The sequence below is a fragment of the Bubalus bubalis genome, chromosome 12 (genome assembly GCF_019923935.1).
Source record: "Bubalus bubalis isolate 160015118507 breed Murrah chromosome 12, NDDB_SH_1, whole genome shotgun sequence".
NCBI lineage: Eukaryota > Metazoa > Chordata > Mammalia > Artiodactyla > Bovidae > Bubalus > Bubalus bubalis.
Window position 1 is genome coordinate 61,008,520 of NC_059168.1, and position 18,959 is coordinate 61,027,478.

The following is an 18,959-nucleotide window of genomic DNA, read 5'->3' on the forward strand; positions in this document are numbered from 1 at the left end:
GCCCAAAAAATAAAGTCTGACACTGTTTCCACTACAGCCTAGCTTTTACTTTTTCACCTCTTGAAATAATCTGAAGGCTTAGAAGAGAGTCAGGTGATACTGTGGTATTCTACATGTGTTTTTTCAATTTTTGCTTCATTTTTTAATTGTAGACCTATAACAGCCTTTTAAACTCCTCATTTTAGGTAACAAACTTATGAGTTCATTTATTATATTGATCTTACTTAGCAAAGTACAGTTGTTTGGGGCCAAAGTGTGATATTTTCATTTTCAGTTATGTGATATTGTGGTCAGTGAATATGGCCTGAATTTCTGCTTTGAGAATTAAAAAGTTTTTATTTTGCCTAAACAAATGTTGCATTTTTATTAGTGGTCCATGGGCACTTGCAAGGAAGGTGTTTGTCAGGTTTGAAGATGATATTATATCTATAATATATTACATGGTATATATTATATAGATTTTATATATTTATGTATACTTAAATCTGTATATATTTTGTGTCATATCTATGATACCTATCATATCATATATATGATATTTTATGTCATATCTGTTTATTTTTATTCTGTAGTTTATTGGTTTGGTTTGAGTTAGGTTAGAATCATTTACGGAGAAGGCAATGGCACCCCACTCCAGTACTCTTGCCTGGAAAATCCCATGGTCGGAGGAGCCTGGTAGGCTGCAGTCCATGGGGTCGCTAGAGTCGGACACGACTGAGCGACTTCACTTTCACTTTTCACTTTCATGCATTGGAGAAGGAAATGGCAACCCACTCCAGTGTTCTTGCCTGGAGTATCCCAGGGATGGGGAAGCCTGGTGGGCTGCAGTCTATGGGGTCGCACAGAGTCGGACACGACTGAAGCGACTTAGCAGCAGCAGAATCATTTAACTTTTTTTTTCAAGGGATCATTTAACCGTTAAGCAGACTTTTTTGCCCCTCTTTGGTTTAGATGGAATAGTATACTTTGTTTTTGGATTTCAAATGGATAAATGAAAATTAAAAAATTTTATCCATGAGACTGTGTGCCTGCATTATCCTTATTTCAGTTATGGTAAATAGATTTGTCTAAATTTGTTCAACCAAAATAAAATCTTACAGGCCTTCAGTAATTTTTATTTTCAGCTTTCATTAATAATATATTTGTATTGTTTTCTATCATTTGTTTGATTTTTATAGGATAACTTTACAAGTTATAAATTTTACAGGGGGCCTTCAGTGAGAATTTTTAAATCATGATGCAAATAAGATATCTTATTCTGAAAATTTTTTTTTCTGGAAAGAAACAGTTTCATGTAAACGTAGGTGTTCTCTAAACTACCATTTTGTGTAAATATGTTTTTAACAGTAGCCTCAACTTCTTTTGTTTTTTAAGTGCAGATATTCTTTTTTTTTTTTTTTTTTTTTTTTACTGTTGCCTTATGTTCAGACTTTTCATTCAGTTTATTTATAAATGATAAGTCTTGTAAGACTGGCCTTATTTCTGTGCTATTAATCATACCATTGGGATCCCCATTTTGCTTATAGTGCTATACAGTGTCAGTTGGAATGCATTGTCTCATTCCAGTGTATGTATAATCTCTTTCTACTTTTTCCCATATACAGGCCATACTTGCAAACCACCTTCTATTGTGTATTGTATCTCTAGTTTACTTTATGCCACGCTTACCTGCTGCTGCTGCTGCTGCTCCTGCTAAGTCGCTTCAGTCGTGTCCAACTCTGTGCGACCCCATAGACAGCAGCCCACCAGGCTCCCCCGTCCCTGGGATTCTCCAGGCAAGAATACTGGAGTGGGTTGCCATTTCCTTCTCCAATGCAGGAAAGTGAAAAGTGAAAGTGAAGTCGCTCAGTCGTGTCCGACTCTTAGCGACCCCGGATTGCAGCCTACCAGGCTCCTCCGTCCATGGGATTTTCCAGGCAAGAGTACTGGAGTGGGTTGCCACTGCCTTCTCCGGCCACGCTTACCTAGTGGGTTTTAAATGGGTAGCCTTAAAGATATATATAATCTTATATATATCATATATTTAATATGTAATAATTTAAGCACACACACAGACACACATGTACTTTAGTTCTGCTAAAATTCATATAGAGTATTTCGATAGGTATTAAGAAATGTGTAACAATAACTGTTGAAAAAAATTCAAGTGTTCATTGTAAAACTGAAGTCAGTGAATGGAAAGAAAGTGGAAATCTATTCTTAAGAAAACCTGATCATTAGAGGAAATCAAGTTTTACTCTTCCCCTTCCCAAATAGTAATCCTTTTATCTAAGGTTAACAATACATTTATAAACTTTTGAGTTAGCCTATTCAGCATTACTGGTGAGGGGTAATATGGGTAGAGATTTCGTTTAGCCAGGAAATAAAATGAATGGCACCTGTTTAACATCACACATTATCTTGGCACTGTATAAAGGAGTAAAGACTATCCCACTGCATAACTCCAGGACCTGAAGTACCCATATCCAACCACTGTTCCAGACTTAGCTTCTCTTCATAACAATGCCATCGTTCTAGTCACTCTGTCTGGAGAGTCAGTGTTGACATCTGTCTCACTCTTCCTCTCATCAGTATCCCTCCCAACTACCCAGTACCAGTTGGTTTTCAAGTCATACCCACTCCCAATTATTTTATGATATATTAAGTTCTCCATACTACTTGCCTGAAGGTTATAACAGTCTCCAACATGGATTTCCTGCCTCCACCCTTTCTGTTCTAGAGTCCATCGTCTTACTCAGCGATCTCGAACGAAGGGTGATGTCACATGGCTAATATACTCCTGTGTGCAATCCCTGAACCACTTTTTCTTTCACATATGAAGGTATATCAGAATGTAAGCAAGAGTAATATTTTAGGAATAATATTGGAGATACTTTAATTCCTAAAAACATGAGCTTCAGTGCTTCTGTAGTAATTACACATATTTCACAACTGATTACCATAAAACACTGTGGTAGAAAACTGCTTATATAGACTGTTCTCAACTTAAACAACACATTGCCCATCATGTTTGACCAGCAAACCAGTGTCCTTCTGTTCCTACCAAGTAAAATATTTTTACCTTTTAAGTCTTACTTCCCATTATTTCACTTTAAGTATGCTTGAGCCAGATAGGACTTTACACCATTTTTTGAACATAATCTACACTTTCCTGCTCTCATGCCACTAAACCTCTTCCCTCAATTGTACTTTTTGAAATTCTGTACATTTCTGAAGACTCAATTTAAAAGTTAGGGCTTCCAAAAAATAGTTCCTTGTGCTACTGGCAAAAGAATTATCTTTTCATCCTTTGAATTTGCTCTGTATCTTATTTTTACTTCATAACACTTAACTGTCCTACATGGTATTATAGTCATTTGTATGTATAACTTTTGGTCCCTGGGTTGGGAAGATCCCCTGGAGAATGGATAGACTACCCACTCCAGTATTCTTGGGCTTCTCTGGTGGCTCAGATGGTAAAGAATCTGCACACAATACGGGAGACCTGTGTTCAATCCCTCGGTTGGGAAGATCCCCTGGAGAAGGGAATGGCTACCTAGTCCAGTATTCTTGCCTGGATAATTCCAGGGACAGAGGAGCCTGGCAGGCTACAATTCCATGGGGTCACAAAGAGTTGGACATGACTGAGTGACCTTCACTTATATATAACTTTAAGGTGGAATAAATGTCTTAAAACTTGATATCTTATAAAACTTGATATCTCTTCAACATCTAGCAGTGTTTTGTAAATTGCAGTTTCAGTATACAATAGAAGTTTCTTGAATAAGTAAATGAATGAGTGTTGAATTTTGTGCTTTCACTCTAGATTAATTATGGACAGTAGAAATCAATAGAAGCTGGTTGCAGGAACAAAATACCATACTTTAAAATCTATTGATAGTAAACTCTCTGACAGGAGGAAGTGTTCTGAACACTTTCTTGGTACTCAGGAAATACTTGTTCATTCATTTCCCTTTACTACAGAATTATTTAGAGAAGAATTTTTGAGAACAATGAAGATGATGGTGCTGACTTTTATGAAATTAGTCAAATAGTTGTACTAAGCACAGTCAATTAGAAAAGCTCTCTCAACTAATTGTACTTAAATAATATAGCCAAGTATAATACCTTAATGATTTGAAAGCATTTAGCAATATTTTCCCTTGGGGGCATTTCTCATTCTTTTTCTCTCTGTTGTATTCTTCTAAATGGCTTCCATTAGGAAGTCTTCAATAAATGTAAACTATTATTATTAATATTAATGCTCACAGTAAATATTTACTTGGGAAGCCCAAAATCAAACACACACTGTACAGGGAAAAGGACAAATATTGAAGGTTTAAGCCAAAGTTATAGAAGTTAGAATTTCTCAATTGCAATAACCTTTGGAACATCTCATTATTAATAAAAGTTGCCCTATGAAAAATAAACTGTAGAATAGTAGGGATATTCTTCAACTCCCAGGGCTAGACAGATATTTCTCCAAAAGGTACATTGCCTATCAGTAGCAGAATTTAAAGCTTAGCTTCTAATATACAAATCTACTGCTATGCCTTTTTAAATAGATAATATTGAAAATTACTTAACCAACTTATCATTAGGATTTAAAAAGGAAAAATATGTAATAAATTATGACCTATAATACATTTTGCTAAATGTATAAAAAAAATAGTATAATCTACCTCATTCCCATGTACTTAATTTTGAATAATAACAGTGTTTTCCCAGCTTTATGTCTTCCACGATGTACTGTCTTAATTGTTTCTGAACTTTCTTTTGCATAAAGGTACTGTCTATTCTCATCTCAATGTTTGTTCTTAATTTGTCTATAATGCTTTCGCTCATATTTCATCAATAGTACAAAAGCATTTAAGTCTTCATGCAGATAATTTAAAAATAGCTACAAGTTTATAAAGAATGATTTGTTTCTTTATATATTTATTTCTAGTAAATGATAAAATGTGAAATTTAGAAATATTATTTGGTGACTTTTTTATTTGATGACTTTTTTTATCGAACCAACTTTATTTTTATTTACTGTCATTAGAAATTAGCAGGAGATTACATTTTAAAATATAGGGATTCAATGAGCTCAATAATTCAGAGACAGCATGTGGCAAATTGTCAAAATCTTTGCATCTGCTTTGATGTGACAATTCATCTTTGACATGGAAATGTAAAATATAAATGTTAATCCAATAATGAAAAGTTGACTTAAAACTGATTTCTTAACTTGCTTGTCTGTGTCAGACCTGAATTTGAACTGTCATTAAAATACTGATTTTTCTTTCCTATATAAAATAGAAATAATATACTAATAATATACTAACATTATTGCTACATGTTCCTACAGATGAAAATGATAATGTTGAGATAAATACTAACGAGGAGATTCCTGAAGGCTTTGTTGTAGGAGGTGGAGATGAACTTACTAACTTAGAAAGTGACCTTGATACTCCCGGTAATTTCAAATTATAAATACTTTGTGTCCTGCTGCATGGCAAACTCTTCTGTTATATTTTTATTATTATCTCACCAATAATGATAGTAAATTCTTTTGGTAGTTTTATTACATCTTATGCCCTCACAAATCATTTAGCTAACTCCACCTTCCATCAATTTTATATTATTATTTTGTTTTAGGCTTAATGTTAAAATTAGCAATAATATTGAAATGGCAAATTTTAGTTTTTCTCTTATTACTAAGATTCACTTTGGTATTTTATGGACAATTTGTAAACATTCTGTGATTGGTTCCCTTCTCAGCCTAAATATTTTGTTGTGATGTTCTAAGATATAGATGAAGCATTGGAATGCTTCAAATAGTAATCTAAACCATGGATCAGATTTCCTGATTTGGTTTGAAATTGATAGTCTTAGTAGGAATATTATTTTGTAAATTTTGTGCTTACTTTAAGTATTTAAATATTACTACTAATAAATTATTTTATGCGTGTGTAATGATTACAGTAAAACTCTTTGAAAACTGCTTATATAGATTACAATTAAATTAATCTCCTATTGTATATCAATAGATATCATACCAGTAATCACATTTGCGATTGAACTTCTGAGTTCTTGTATAAAATATAAAGAGATATCATACCAGTAATCACATTTGCAGTTGAACTTCTGAGTTCTTGTATAAAATATAAAGATAATTGCTTGTGGTTTAATAGATGAGTGTTCCATATGCATTACCTTTGTAAGTTAGCAGCAGGTAGCTTTGTAAACATAAGGGGTTCCATAAATGCTTATTAAATTGAATTCTTATAGCAGTAAAATGTCTTTGGCAATTACAGGTAAGAAAGTGAAATCCCTAATGTTTATCTTTTCCTGTGAAAAGCTACAGGGAGGGAGACACTCTTTTCTTCCCAGCCATGGCATGTCCCTACAATGCTAACCTGCTTTGTTTCTTCCCTGTTTGAAATCATGCTGTTATTTCTGCAAAAAAACAGTCAACCAGAGTCTTCCTAACTATGGACAGCAGCTCCCCACCAAAAAAATCTGTGTCTCTTGTCAGTAGTTCCTTCATGGCTTAGTATTAAATAATACTTTACTAGATACAGGGCAATATATTTATAATTATTCAAGTCCAGGAGAATGCTGATATTTAAGGAAATTTAAAAAAATTTTAACCCAAAATTAGGACTGCCTTTTACTTCTTTCGATTTAAAATACCTACTCACCCTCTCACCACAGCCACCGTCAAAGTCTTTCAGAAATTGGTATCATCTCTTTACCACTGAGGGCACCCATAAGTTCAGAATTAAAGCCTTAACATTCGATTCATGAAAGTATAAAATCAGTGACAATCAGTGGTACATATTTCCTGATTTAATAGTAGATTATGAAGACAGGAGAAATTAACCCTTTTTTGGATAAGGTAAGGAGAATTTTTTAGCTTTAGTTATAGCAACTTTGTGAGATATTTTAATGTATTTAAAGGCTGACTAATATTAAGGCTTAACAGGCTTGACTCTTATCTTTTTAAAAACACTCTTCCTACTTTTTTGTATACCAAAAAGGAAAACACATCTCAGTCTTCCTGTTTTTGGAGTTAACTAATACATTGTTTACAGTTCTCAAGCATGCCAAGTGCTGGCATGTACATAGGACAGATTTCCAATTCAGACTATGGTTTATTTCATGGCAATAAGAAATAGGAATGAAAAAAAAAGAAATAGGAATGCAAACTGGAATCTGAAAACACGTAGCATACATTATGATTTTTAGCCTTGCTTTATTTTTCCCAAAATTCTTTTTTTATATCTATATAAAAGTCATAATGTTTTAATAATAAATTGTTTAATCTTTATCTTGATTTGACCATAGTTCATCAGATATTGTTTTAAAAAGAAGCCTGGCAATATAAATTGACCAATTTGCATGAAAGTAATGATAATAGCATTTATTAAGAATCTTATAATTAGAAAACTTATTAATCTTTATGAAAAATATCATTCACCAAATGGTCAGCATGTCTTTTATAATCATTTTATTAGAGTTGCTTTGAGTGAATTTTTTAAATGGAATTGTTTCCATTTGCTTCTGAACTATTTTATTAAAGACTAATTTACTTGCTAAAAATAATTTGAAATTATTTATTTTTAAAGTTATAGCCATTTTTTATTTTAAATTTCTGTCCATATTTTATACATTGCAAAATACAATAATCTTTATTTCTGCCCTCTAATTAGAAGTTATTTGTGAACATATACCCTATTTCAATGCTGGGTATATATGTACACACATAAACATTGGATTCTAACAGTATATACATGACTGCCTAAGATCATGTTAAGAGCATAATATGGCATTTTATGTCTAAATTTAATATACTAGAAGAATTAAAATTACAAAATAATATAATGTAGAATCAAATGCATTACCTCTTTTAAATACCCACTTTGTAATACCTTCTTTTATTATAAACAACCTATAAAGTTGCTAATATAAATATATGCATTAAATATGGCCTGAGGTTTTAAGGTAAGCATAGCTGCTATTAACCATAGAATAACTAAATGGTCTTTAGGCATGTTGACTATATTCTTTATGGGTACTGATTTTGGGGAAAAGCACATATATATGCTAAGAGACTAGATTTTATTTATTCCCACCACAAAAAAAAAATGATAATTTTGAGACATGATAGAATTGTTGACTAATGCTGTGATGGTTAATCATATTGCAATATATGAATGTATCAAATCAACACATTGTACACCTTAAACTTACACAATGTTATATATCAATTTTTGAAAAAGGGATATAGTCAATATCCCTAAAGACTACTTAGTTATACTATAGTTACTGTATAATAATTACAGTTACATAGTATGTAATATTGTGTATAGTACATATATAGATGCAAAGGTCTGCATATGTTTGGTCTTATATGTTATTTCACAACTCTAATGTCCTTCTCTCTGTTTTTTAAAATATAGTAATATTTTTATGATGTCCGTTAAATTGATAGCTACACATCTAAATGTAGTTCACACAGTTATTCATAATATTTACGTATTTAACAGAACAAGACACTAAGTTGGCAGACTTGAAGCTGAAGAAACTCCTGGACACTCAGCCACAGGTGGCAAATTCACTTTCCAGCACTGCTCAGAAAGCTGTTAATGAAAGTTCAGAGCAAGACATTAAGGTAAATCTTACTTAAAATACTTGACTTGGTATCTGTGTATTCGAATTTCCACTGGTACTTTATAATTCTAAAGTCAGTTTCTTACCAAATTCTTCATATTAAGATATAAGAATTTTTATGAAATAGCTGATAAATTGAATGTCAGTATGATAATCAGTATTCATATACTGTTTTTCAGAGAAACTACTACTTTAAGTTGATATGTAAGTAAAAGTAAAAGCTATTCTTGACTTCTATATGCATCTGTATTTTGCTAATGAGAATATTGTTAAGAGAATTCTAGCATATTCTGTCATCTGCAGCCTCTGACCTGTTAAGATAAATTAATATCTGAAGATGGTATGTGATTGAATATAAATTTTGAAGATACTTGCATGTGCTTTGTGCCAGTATAAATCTTACTTTGTGTAAGATTTTAGCCAGAATGACACATTGTAAGATGATGATAATGATGATGATTTGTAGTATTTATATTATCCCCTCTCAAGCTGTCCCCCCTTTTCCTTGCACTGTATCATTAATATTTCTCTAGCTTTAGGGCACTTCTAGTCTTGTATAACTTTTCACCCACCTGCGGACAGTGGGGACTGCCCTGCTGACTGAAAGGATTTCCTTTCCCTGACACAGAGATGCTTTGAAGTCCCAAAACAATGACTTTCATTGCTTTTCCCTTATACTGTCGGTTTCTATAAATTGGTGATGAAAGTGTGTGGCAGCACCAGAGGACTTTTGGTCTCTATCTTTGAACAAAAGGAAGCCTGGATCAGGTCTGATTTTTTGCGTTCAATTTAGCTTTCTGCACTGGATTTAATGCAGAATGAAGCTGGCCTAAGAATAATACAATGGATTGAAAAGGCTAACTGAATTAGTGGGTTTAGAGGAATACATTTGTAAAGTGGCAGAAGTCCCTAGTCATAAAAAGGTTTCTTAAGATGGGATTTGCTAGCTAATCACACTGATATTTTAGCATGTTGCCAGGCCTCAAAAAATTTAGCTGTGTTTGTTTATTTTGGTAAAGACTTGAGTTTTACACTATTGGGCAGTTATTATGATGCAACAGTAGAACACACACTTTTCTTAAACAAATAAAAGCCATAATTGTTTCTATCCTAGCTACATAGGTAGCGTATTATAAGCATGATACTAATGTAAATATATAACTTAAAAAAATGAAACATATTTTCATTCTTAAGATTTAATTATCTAAATAGATGCAGATGATTTTGCTTTCCAAAAAGCCCTTCAATGTAGTTATTTTCAAACTTATTCCAACAAAAGGTGTGCTTTAAACAGCTTGTCTTTGTATGGATCTTTTTAGTTAAGATTTTTTAAAATGATGCTTATGAAGAACATATAGTCCATCTGTTCCCTTGAAGCTTTCAGCATTGATTTGGGGTTTTATTTTTTTTAATAAAATGCAGTTTACACGTTTATAAATGAGGCATTTTGTGTTTGTGGAAAAGGATAAACTGTTACCTTCCCTTGAGGATTCTGTATCCCAGGCCTCCTTGAGGCTAGAGAATAGGCCATTGGAGGACTCCCTCATTACTGATTGTCTCAATGCAGAGGAAGGGCAAAGTCTTGGTAGCTTTTGATAACCAGTTTCAGCATTCAGCAGGCTTAGCTATTAGTCATGCATCTTAGCCTTTCCCTATTTACTTTCAAAACACTTAATAAAAATAATAAAAGATTAGGTATAAAATGAAATATTTGTTTGGTACACAGCACCTCGGTATCTGCAGCTTCCACACATTGCAGTGGTTCAGTCTTCTGGGATATTTCTTGTTGATAGAACCATTTGAATTTGTTACCAGTATTAACATAGGAAGCTCTGGAAAAGATAATTGTAGTTTCCTTAGCTGTAAAGGGCTTACTTACAAATCTGGCTTTGGAAAGTTATAGCTGATGAAATGCAGTTCAGTGGGGTAGTATTATAATCCTACCTTTTAGCCTTCATCCAGCATTAGTGGTTTATCTCAATGGGCATAAAATTAGAAACTAGTTCTTCTTGTCATACAAGTCTGTGGGACTGTACAAACCAATGGGGCAGAATAGTGAGGCTGTGGGGTGGGTGCGGGTAGACAGAGGTAATGTGGCATCTAAATGATACATATCATCAGGAGAAGACAGGGAGGTTTACAGTATCTAATGAATCAAAGTTATCAAGAGTGATTCTCTGTTTAAACCCTGTCTCCCAAAGGTTTTGGTTACAGGCAACAGACTTGGCAGTTGAGCTGTTTAGAACTCTTTACAATCCTTTTTCCTTTCAATATATTTCTAAATTGACATTATCTTAAATCAGTAAAAGTTGTTTACTAATGTGTAATCTCACATTTATAAGATCAGGACTCTCAGCACATTTGTTTTACTTTTAGAATGGCACAGAGGATCTCAGGACTGAGCGATTACAAAAAGCAACAGAACGGTTTAGAAATCCTGTTGTGTTCAGCAAGGATGCTACAGTCAGAAAGACTCAACTTCAGTCTTTCAGTCAATATGTTGAGAACAGACCAGGTAAGAACACTTTTTTAGATGTTTTCCCATCTTACAATTTAACAGTATTTAGCTGTGTGTGTGTGTATATATATATATGCTGATAATGTAAATCCACATTTTAATATACAACTATCAAGCTTTATAATAATTTTACATGTCTTTCCCTTTTTTTTAAGAGATGAAAAGGCAGAGATCAATACAGGAAGATACAAAGAAAGGAAATGAGGAGAAGGCAGCGATAACTGAAACTCAGAGGAAGCCATCAGAAGATGAAGTGCTTAATGTATATTAATTTTTTGTGTGGTTTCATGATTGCTGATAATTCCAAACTGTATGTGGAAATAGTGCCTTTATTTGTTAAAATGAGATGTTAGGTTTTTTAAGATGTCAATCTCCAGTGCATTCAAAGCAGAGTGAGAGGGGTGCACTGTTGAATTAGTCTGCAGTGTGGTGATAATTGTCAGATAAAAAAAAATGAATTTTTCAGAGTTCCACAGCCCCAGCTTCCTTGAGACATTTCCATCAGGGCACTTCCCATAAAGAGATTCCAGTATTGATCTACCAGGAGGATTTTAATTATTACAATAGCAGATACCGCAGAGCTGCAGTTAGAGGGAAGAGTCACATGAGACCTGCTAGAATTTCTCAGCCAACCCATTTTGTTGGCTTGGGTTAATGGGTGTTCAACCTTTCCATTATCCAGATCAGCCGTGAATTACTAGCTGAATGATGTTTGCATTAATATAATATATATGGTAATTTCTTCACTTAATTAACGGGGAGGTTCAGCTCAGTAGGGGTATGGGCTGATCATGTGTAAAATTGATTTGTGAGGGAAATATTTGATAGACCGCAGGGAGAAAGCTGCTTTTGATGGACAGCTGCGGGACAGAAGCAGGAAGAACAAGTTTTAACTTGAATTTTTGTCTGGAAGCATTGCTCTCTTTAATGGTGCTACTTTTTAAAATTATTATTATTTCCAGTTTGTGTAAATATTTTCATTGTTTTTACTGTTAAAATTGTTTTTGTTGGATTTTAAAACCCTTGCAAATGTACTGAGAGTTACAAACTATATTTTAGGGCTCTAGAAACTTCTCATTTTTAGGTTCTCATCCTAAAGTTATTTCACTAAAAGAATGTCTTAATACATAGAAGAGGTACCTCGTATATCCTGATGAAATATTTAGTATAATTTATAAGTTACAGAATATTTGAGTATACTGTATACTCCCACTATTTAAATCTGGCTATAAACTTAATGACTATTTTTAACTGAACTGGTGAGTAGAAGCAGTGAAGTTTATGTATTACTTATCACTTCTGTTTTCTTATATTTTTATTACTCTTACTCTGTTTGTTTTTTCCCTCTGGATGGGATTGAGAAAAGAAAAGTCCATTTTGAAAATGCTCTGGTCTCTGGCAGATAGATCCACTGAATTTTAAAGTTACCATTAGCATTTATTCTGTTCTTATAATTTTTGCTTTATTTCATATTGAGGTGAGAGAATATTCACTTTGTATGAATCTTTAAAAAATACAGTGACTTATTTGATTAGTCTATCCTGAGACATGATTTATCAATTTCATGATTTTTAAAAAATATTTCAGTTTTCAGTTTGTCAACTACCATAATCAGTCTAACAATAGGCTGGTTTAAATTGAGTTCATATTTACTAGTTCCAAAGATAAATAAGTTGTTCATGTGGTTAGACAGGTTTGTTGATTACGAGACTTCCAAAATATCCTCATAATAACATAATTCTTGATTTAGTTTCTTGTTTAAGGAGTAACGAAAGATAATTCCTCATGGCTTCTTAGAGATTAATATGCTCCTAGGTAGGGAAGGGATTTGACAGAGGAAGTTTGCTCACATTTATTTCTCTGAATAAATGTTATAAGTGCTGATAGTAGAAGTGGCAGTGGTAAGAGTAATCACTTACGCAGTTCTTTAGTGTTTGTCAACTACTTAGGAAACGTACCCCTAGAAATGTCACAAGATAAACATTCCAAAGGGAGCTGTAATGAATCAGTTTGGTACTATACCACAAATAACCCTGCCCCTAATGATTTAAATTTGTAATATGAAAATAAAAATTAAGGTTTACTGGTACTTTATAATAGAACTGCTACTTCAAATAGAACTTCTAAGGATAAGTTTTTTTTAACATGCATGGTTATAAAAAGGGAAATTTCAGATTAAAATACAAATTTGGTTACATGGAAGATTAACCAAATCAGTGTACTAGTAGCTTTAGATCCAGTGTAGCAAGGTTTGAAACCACCTGTCAAGTTAAAATTCGCAGCTACAATAATTAGTAATACATCAACACAATGACATGTTAAAGTACAGAAGCCAGCTGGAGGGGAAACTGGAGATATTAAAAACTTCTCTTTCATCATTTAAAAAAATTTTTTTAAAGTATAATCACTATGAAAAGAAGAAATGTATCTTTTTAATTTTATATTTCTGTAAGAACAAATCTGATATTCTTCCAGATAAATTCTTTAAGAATCAATTCCTTAGCTAAACTCCATTTTTGTATATTATACTTTTGAATTAAGGATGTCATAATTGTTTGTTTTTACAGCCACTAAGGGGAAAATTATCTGTCTTTGTCCACACTTAATAACTGACTCAACTCTAGGAGAAATTTTTCTTACTCAATATTTACTTTTTAAATCTGGGTGTTAAATTATAATACTAAACAGCTGAGGTTTTCTCTGTTTACAAAAGTTTTGCTGTATATAATACATATGAAAATGTTTTGAATCACAGGGCATCAATTTTTGGTACTAAGGGTGATACTAAAGGCGTATTTGGTTCTCTAGGTAAGTGCTTTACTAAGTGTTTGTAGAAAGGAAAAAATGCAACTTACAAGTGATTTTTTTTTTCCTTCCTGTTTGTTCTCGTTAACAGAAAGGGTTCAAAGACACCAGTCAGTATGTTGTAGGAGAATTGGCAGCACTAGAGAATGAGCAAAAGCAAATTGACACCCGTGCCGCGCTGGTGGAGAAGCGCCTTCGCTATCTCATGGACACAGGTACGGTGCCCAATTACACTGTAAACAGTTTTGGCAAATTGAGCGTTCACAAACTCTTATAGAGTTTTGGAAGTGTGAATCTTTGAAGCCTGAATGTTCAGCAGAACTGCCTTGAAAATAAAAAGGCTGCGATTTGCAGCCACCTCTCTGGGCCCTGGTGATAAGAGTGCCTTCATGGGAAGTGATAACTCGCCCTGATACCGTGTGAGCCAGCACTATTGAACAGTGTGCTCATCCATGCAGAGTTGGAATACACATCTGTGCCTCATTGATATGCCACTGCTTAAAAAAAAAGTAAGATCTTCACTGTTCTACTGATTCATTGGGAAAAAAAAAGATTTGGCCAGCTAAAGCCATGTACTGCATGAAACAGAGCACTATGCATAGGGGACGGCTCCATGGACTAGATCACTGAAATTTGAGAATACTATCTGGTTACTGATGCTCCGCAATTTTTTTTCAAGAGAACAGCTTTTTAAAAGTCTGTAATACTTTGTGTCACAGTTGCATTTGAAAGGATTAAGGTATATAGGAAGGTTTGTAAAAATGGTTTAGAGCAGCAAGTTAGCTCCTAACCAGAGGATAGATTGGCATTTAATGCTGATTGCCAATGGTGATTGAATAGATCTAAGTGTGCAGTAAGCTACTGGGGTGGGATGGGGAGGGTACTGTGTGTGTATTTTTAAGAAATACATATGCATATGTTTCTTTAAAATGCTGCTCCTACAAAGGGGTAAAAATGGGAAATGAAATCATTCATACCAAATTAAAAGTAAACTATGTTAAGTTAAAAAATGTCAAAATATAAGTAGAAAATCTATTCCTCTAATTAATTGCTTTAATTTTATATTAAATAGATTAGTAAATTACTAGTGGATTAGAATTGGAAAGCTTTCTTGAACTATTTCTTCTCTATCTGCCAAAGATGTATTTACAACTAATAAACTCCTTCAGAAATAATCATTTATATGAGACATTTGAAAATTGCCTACATTAGTGAAATCAGAACACACTAGACTATGAAGAGGCCTTTGGTTTTGTATGACCGGATTGGTTTCAAACTGTGTTCTGTGGAGACTTTAGGGCTTTTTCATAAAAGAGCATTGTGTCACAAGAGAAAAGACTAGAAATTCTGTTTCCTTTCCTTCTTTCATGCTTGGAACCAGATTTATTGAGGGTTCTAACCAGAACAGACTCACGTTCTCCTTCCCATCCCACATATTACCAGTGAAGCTTTGTAGTGGCCCTCGTCCCAACTATAAATCATTTATTATCTGCAACACGTCATGGACTACAGACTGACTCTAGAATCTCTTCAAGGTTTTATATTCCATGCTACACAGGACAGAATCTGGTCTAGACTGAATCTGCTAGACTTGATTCCCCAGCTTGATAAGCTACAAGAATTCTCCTGGATTGTATCAAACCTCCTCCAGCTCAAATAATGGTCACCAAGATTTGCCTAAAGCCTAGTTAGCATCTGAATTAAAAGGTAAGGTATTAGAAAGGGAAAGCATATATTTATCCTTTTCCTTTTGAAGGTTCCAGTGCTTCCAACTTTTCATTTATTATAGAAGTTAGCACCTTTCTCTGATAAACGTTAGAATTTTCATTTACTTTCTGAATCTCAGCCTTAGAATTAAGCAGAGCAGATAGTAATCATATACTTTACATGATAAAACTGAGGCTCAGATAGGGGAAATGGCTCATATAAGATGGCTTAATTACTAATGGCTGAGTTAGGGCCTGAACCCATTTTTAGGTTTTCTAGTTCTTGAGAGTTCTCTTTCTCTCTCTCTTTTTTTTAATAGCAAAAAAGTACTTTACTGGCTATTTTTATACTTGTGTATACTGACTATATACACTTTTTATTTTATTGATTTGAAATTCACATATAAAATTAACCATGTTAAAATGTACAGTTCTGTAGCATCTAGTACATTCACAGTGTTGTGCAATCACCACCACTATTTCCAGAGTTTTTCATCACCCTAAACAGAAACTGTGCTTATTAATTCCTCACTTCCTCCTCTTAGTCCCCTGGGACTCACTAATCTACTTTCTGTTTCTCTAAATTAGTTTTATTCTAGATATTTCATATAAGTGAAATCAAACTATAGTTATCCTTTTGTGTCTGATTTCTTTCAGTTACTATAATATTTTCAAGGTTCAACTATATTGTAACATACCACTACTTTATATCTTGTTGTGAAAGTGAAAGTCACTCAGTCGTGTCCGACTCTTTGCAACCCCATGGACTTTACAGTCCATGGAATTCTGCAGATCAGAATACTGGAGTGGGTAGCCTTTCCCTTCTCCAGGGGATCTTCCCAACCCAGGGATCGAACCCAGGTCTCCCACATTGCAGGCAGATTCTTTACCAGCTGAGCCACAAGGGAAGCCCAAGAATACTGGAGTGGGTAGCCTATCCCTTCTCCAGCGGATCTTCCTGACCCAGGAATCGAACCGGGGTCTCCTGCATTACGGGCGATTCTTTACCGAGTGAGCTATCAGGGAAGCCCTGTTCTTATCGTGGTTAATAATATTCCATGGTATATATATGCCATATTTTGTATATTCATTCATCCATTGACAGACATTTGAGTTGTTTCCACCCTCTGGCTAGGATGAACATGGTCTCAAATCATTTCTTTGAATCTCTTCAGTTTGGGGGGTTATGTACCTAGAATTGGAATTACTGAGTCATATGATAATTCTCTATTTTTTATTAAGAAACTATACTCAATTTTAAAAGGGCTATGAAGTTTATTTAGAAGTTGATTTGTGGAACTCAGGATACATTTTCCAAAACAAGTACTGTTATAAGCATCTACAGGCCAAACCTACACAAATCTATTAATTTAAAATATAACTAAAATAATAATAATTATTATTATTCTATTATTATAAAATAATAATAATAGTTATTATTAGACCTGAGTCCTAAATTCCTAGAGCTTGAGCAGCTCTGGGTTTTAAGCACCAACCCCTTTAACACTGAAGCTCTTACATCTTGAGGAGGAGGAGGGTGGGGACTGGTTGGTGGCCCAGACTTCTGTGCATTTTTCCTTACTTGTTGGAAGAAGACTCTAGCAAAAAAGCAGCAAAGGATTGTAAGAGATCCTTAGTCAGTACTACAACAAGAGGGGGAGATAGCAGGGATGAGAATGACCATGACATGGGAAGGGCTGGAAAGATCCCAACATTCATTTAGGAGAGAGGCATCAATATTAGAGTGAACTCAGCTGTGGGAATTTATACGACTAGTTCCTTCTGAAATTGAGTAATCCTAAATCAGTGATAGTCTGAATATTAAATAACAATAGTATGTGAGAGAGAGTGTATGTGAGACTCTGTGTGTGTGTGTGTGTTTCTGCCATCCTATCTTAGGGTCTATAAAACCCTCATGCAAATGCTAGAGAATTTTTTTCCATAAGGAATGTTTTGTGGGTTTTGTTTTTATTTTTATTTTGTAGTTGTTGCAGAGGAGGAATTTTTAAATTTCTAGCACTTAAAGTTTATAACAATTAGTTCCTTGGGAACAATAAAGCTTATTAAAAACATACATGTGGTCTAAGCTGATGTTTTATGTGTATAGGGCTAATGAATCTGAACCAGCAATATTGTTAGCTTTGCAAAAATGGAGTTTATAATGGGAATGTTGATGAACCCTTTTACTAAAGTGCTACAGATAGTGTTACTCTAATGAATGGTTTTTCTTTCCCATTCCTAATCTGTTTTCATGTGATGGTTATTCAACTTTCTTACTGTAGGACAGTAGTTTTTTAAACTAATAATTTGGGGGTATTAAATGACAATACTTTATTTACATTTTGAGTGTAAAAATTAAATATCTTCTGGCTTTCTAACCTTTAAGCACTGAAAAGTGATCATGATTACCTCACTAAGTCCCTTGGCCACAAATACTGATTCTGTAGCTTTTTGTAGACTAACCACTACAAAAATCTAGCAACTGACCATTTAAAAATATCAAATATACTCAGGGGAAAAAGAATGAAAAGAGATAACTTTTCTCTACATTCCTCAGAATGTTTCTTTACCTCAGCCTTTGAGAAATCAAATGTCATAAATATTAAAGCTGCTTTAAAGCAGGAAATTGGGCCAACAAAAACATAAAAATTAAATTTTTAACTTGTTACTAGGAACCCTTCTCACTGAGTCTTCAGAATTAGTCATTATCTTTACCTAAAGATAACAATCATAGCCAGTATTTGTTACATGCTTCTTATATAAGTTTGGTTTTATGGAAAATGCTTGATGTATATAACATTAAGGACAAGGAGATAATGTGTTACACACATTGGCCCTATGGGATAGGTTCCATTTAATAACTGGGACTACAAATAATCACATTTTTAGTGAGGAAACTGAGGCTTAGAGAAGGTAGTAACTTGCCTTCAAATGGTAGTGCCAGGAGTCAAACCCAATCTGAGGACTCTGAAGCCCAACTTCCAGACACCACATGACATGGTCTCTGCTTCACATCTCATCTTAGAGGTTAACTTCCAATTTTCCTGGAGTCTTATTACTAATTCTCTGTACCCTTTTATCACCATTTCCTGATGTATAATTAGAAATTCAGAAGAAACAGATCAATATTTAGCTTATGAAAAAAGTCACTTAACCAACTCATTTGGCCCATTAGAGACCTAGCACACTCATATACCTCTTAAAATTATTTCTTTTCCCTGGTCATCACCATGTAATGTACATGAAAATCAGGCTGTAAAACATCCTCATTTGGAATAACCAAAGAGATG

General features: G+C 33.8%; 1 protein-coding gene across 12 annotated transcripts in view; it reads left to right on the plus strand.

Moving 5' to 3' along the window:
* Positions 1–18,959, plus strand: part of EHBP1 (EH domain binding protein 1) — a 345,461-nt gene that overhangs the window by 287,939 nt on the left and 38,563 nt on the right. For 9 of the 12 annotated variants that reach the window (XM_025261231.3, XM_025261232.3, XM_044926040.2 and 6 more), the window contains 5 exons: positions 5,333–5,440; positions 8,517–8,641; positions 11,017–11,155; positions 11,314–11,420; positions 14,055–14,178. In XM_025261231.3, the coding sequence (XP_025117016.1) occupies positions 5,333–5,440; positions 8,517–8,641; positions 11,017–11,155; positions 11,314–11,420; positions 14,055–14,178 (603 nt within the window). The remainder of the gene's footprint in view (positions 1–5,332; positions 5,441–8,516; positions 8,642–11,016; positions 11,156–11,313; positions 11,421–14,054; positions 14,179–18,959) is intronic. The other 3 variants (XM_025261234.3, XM_044926041.2, XM_044926042.2) reach the window with 1 other exon arrangement.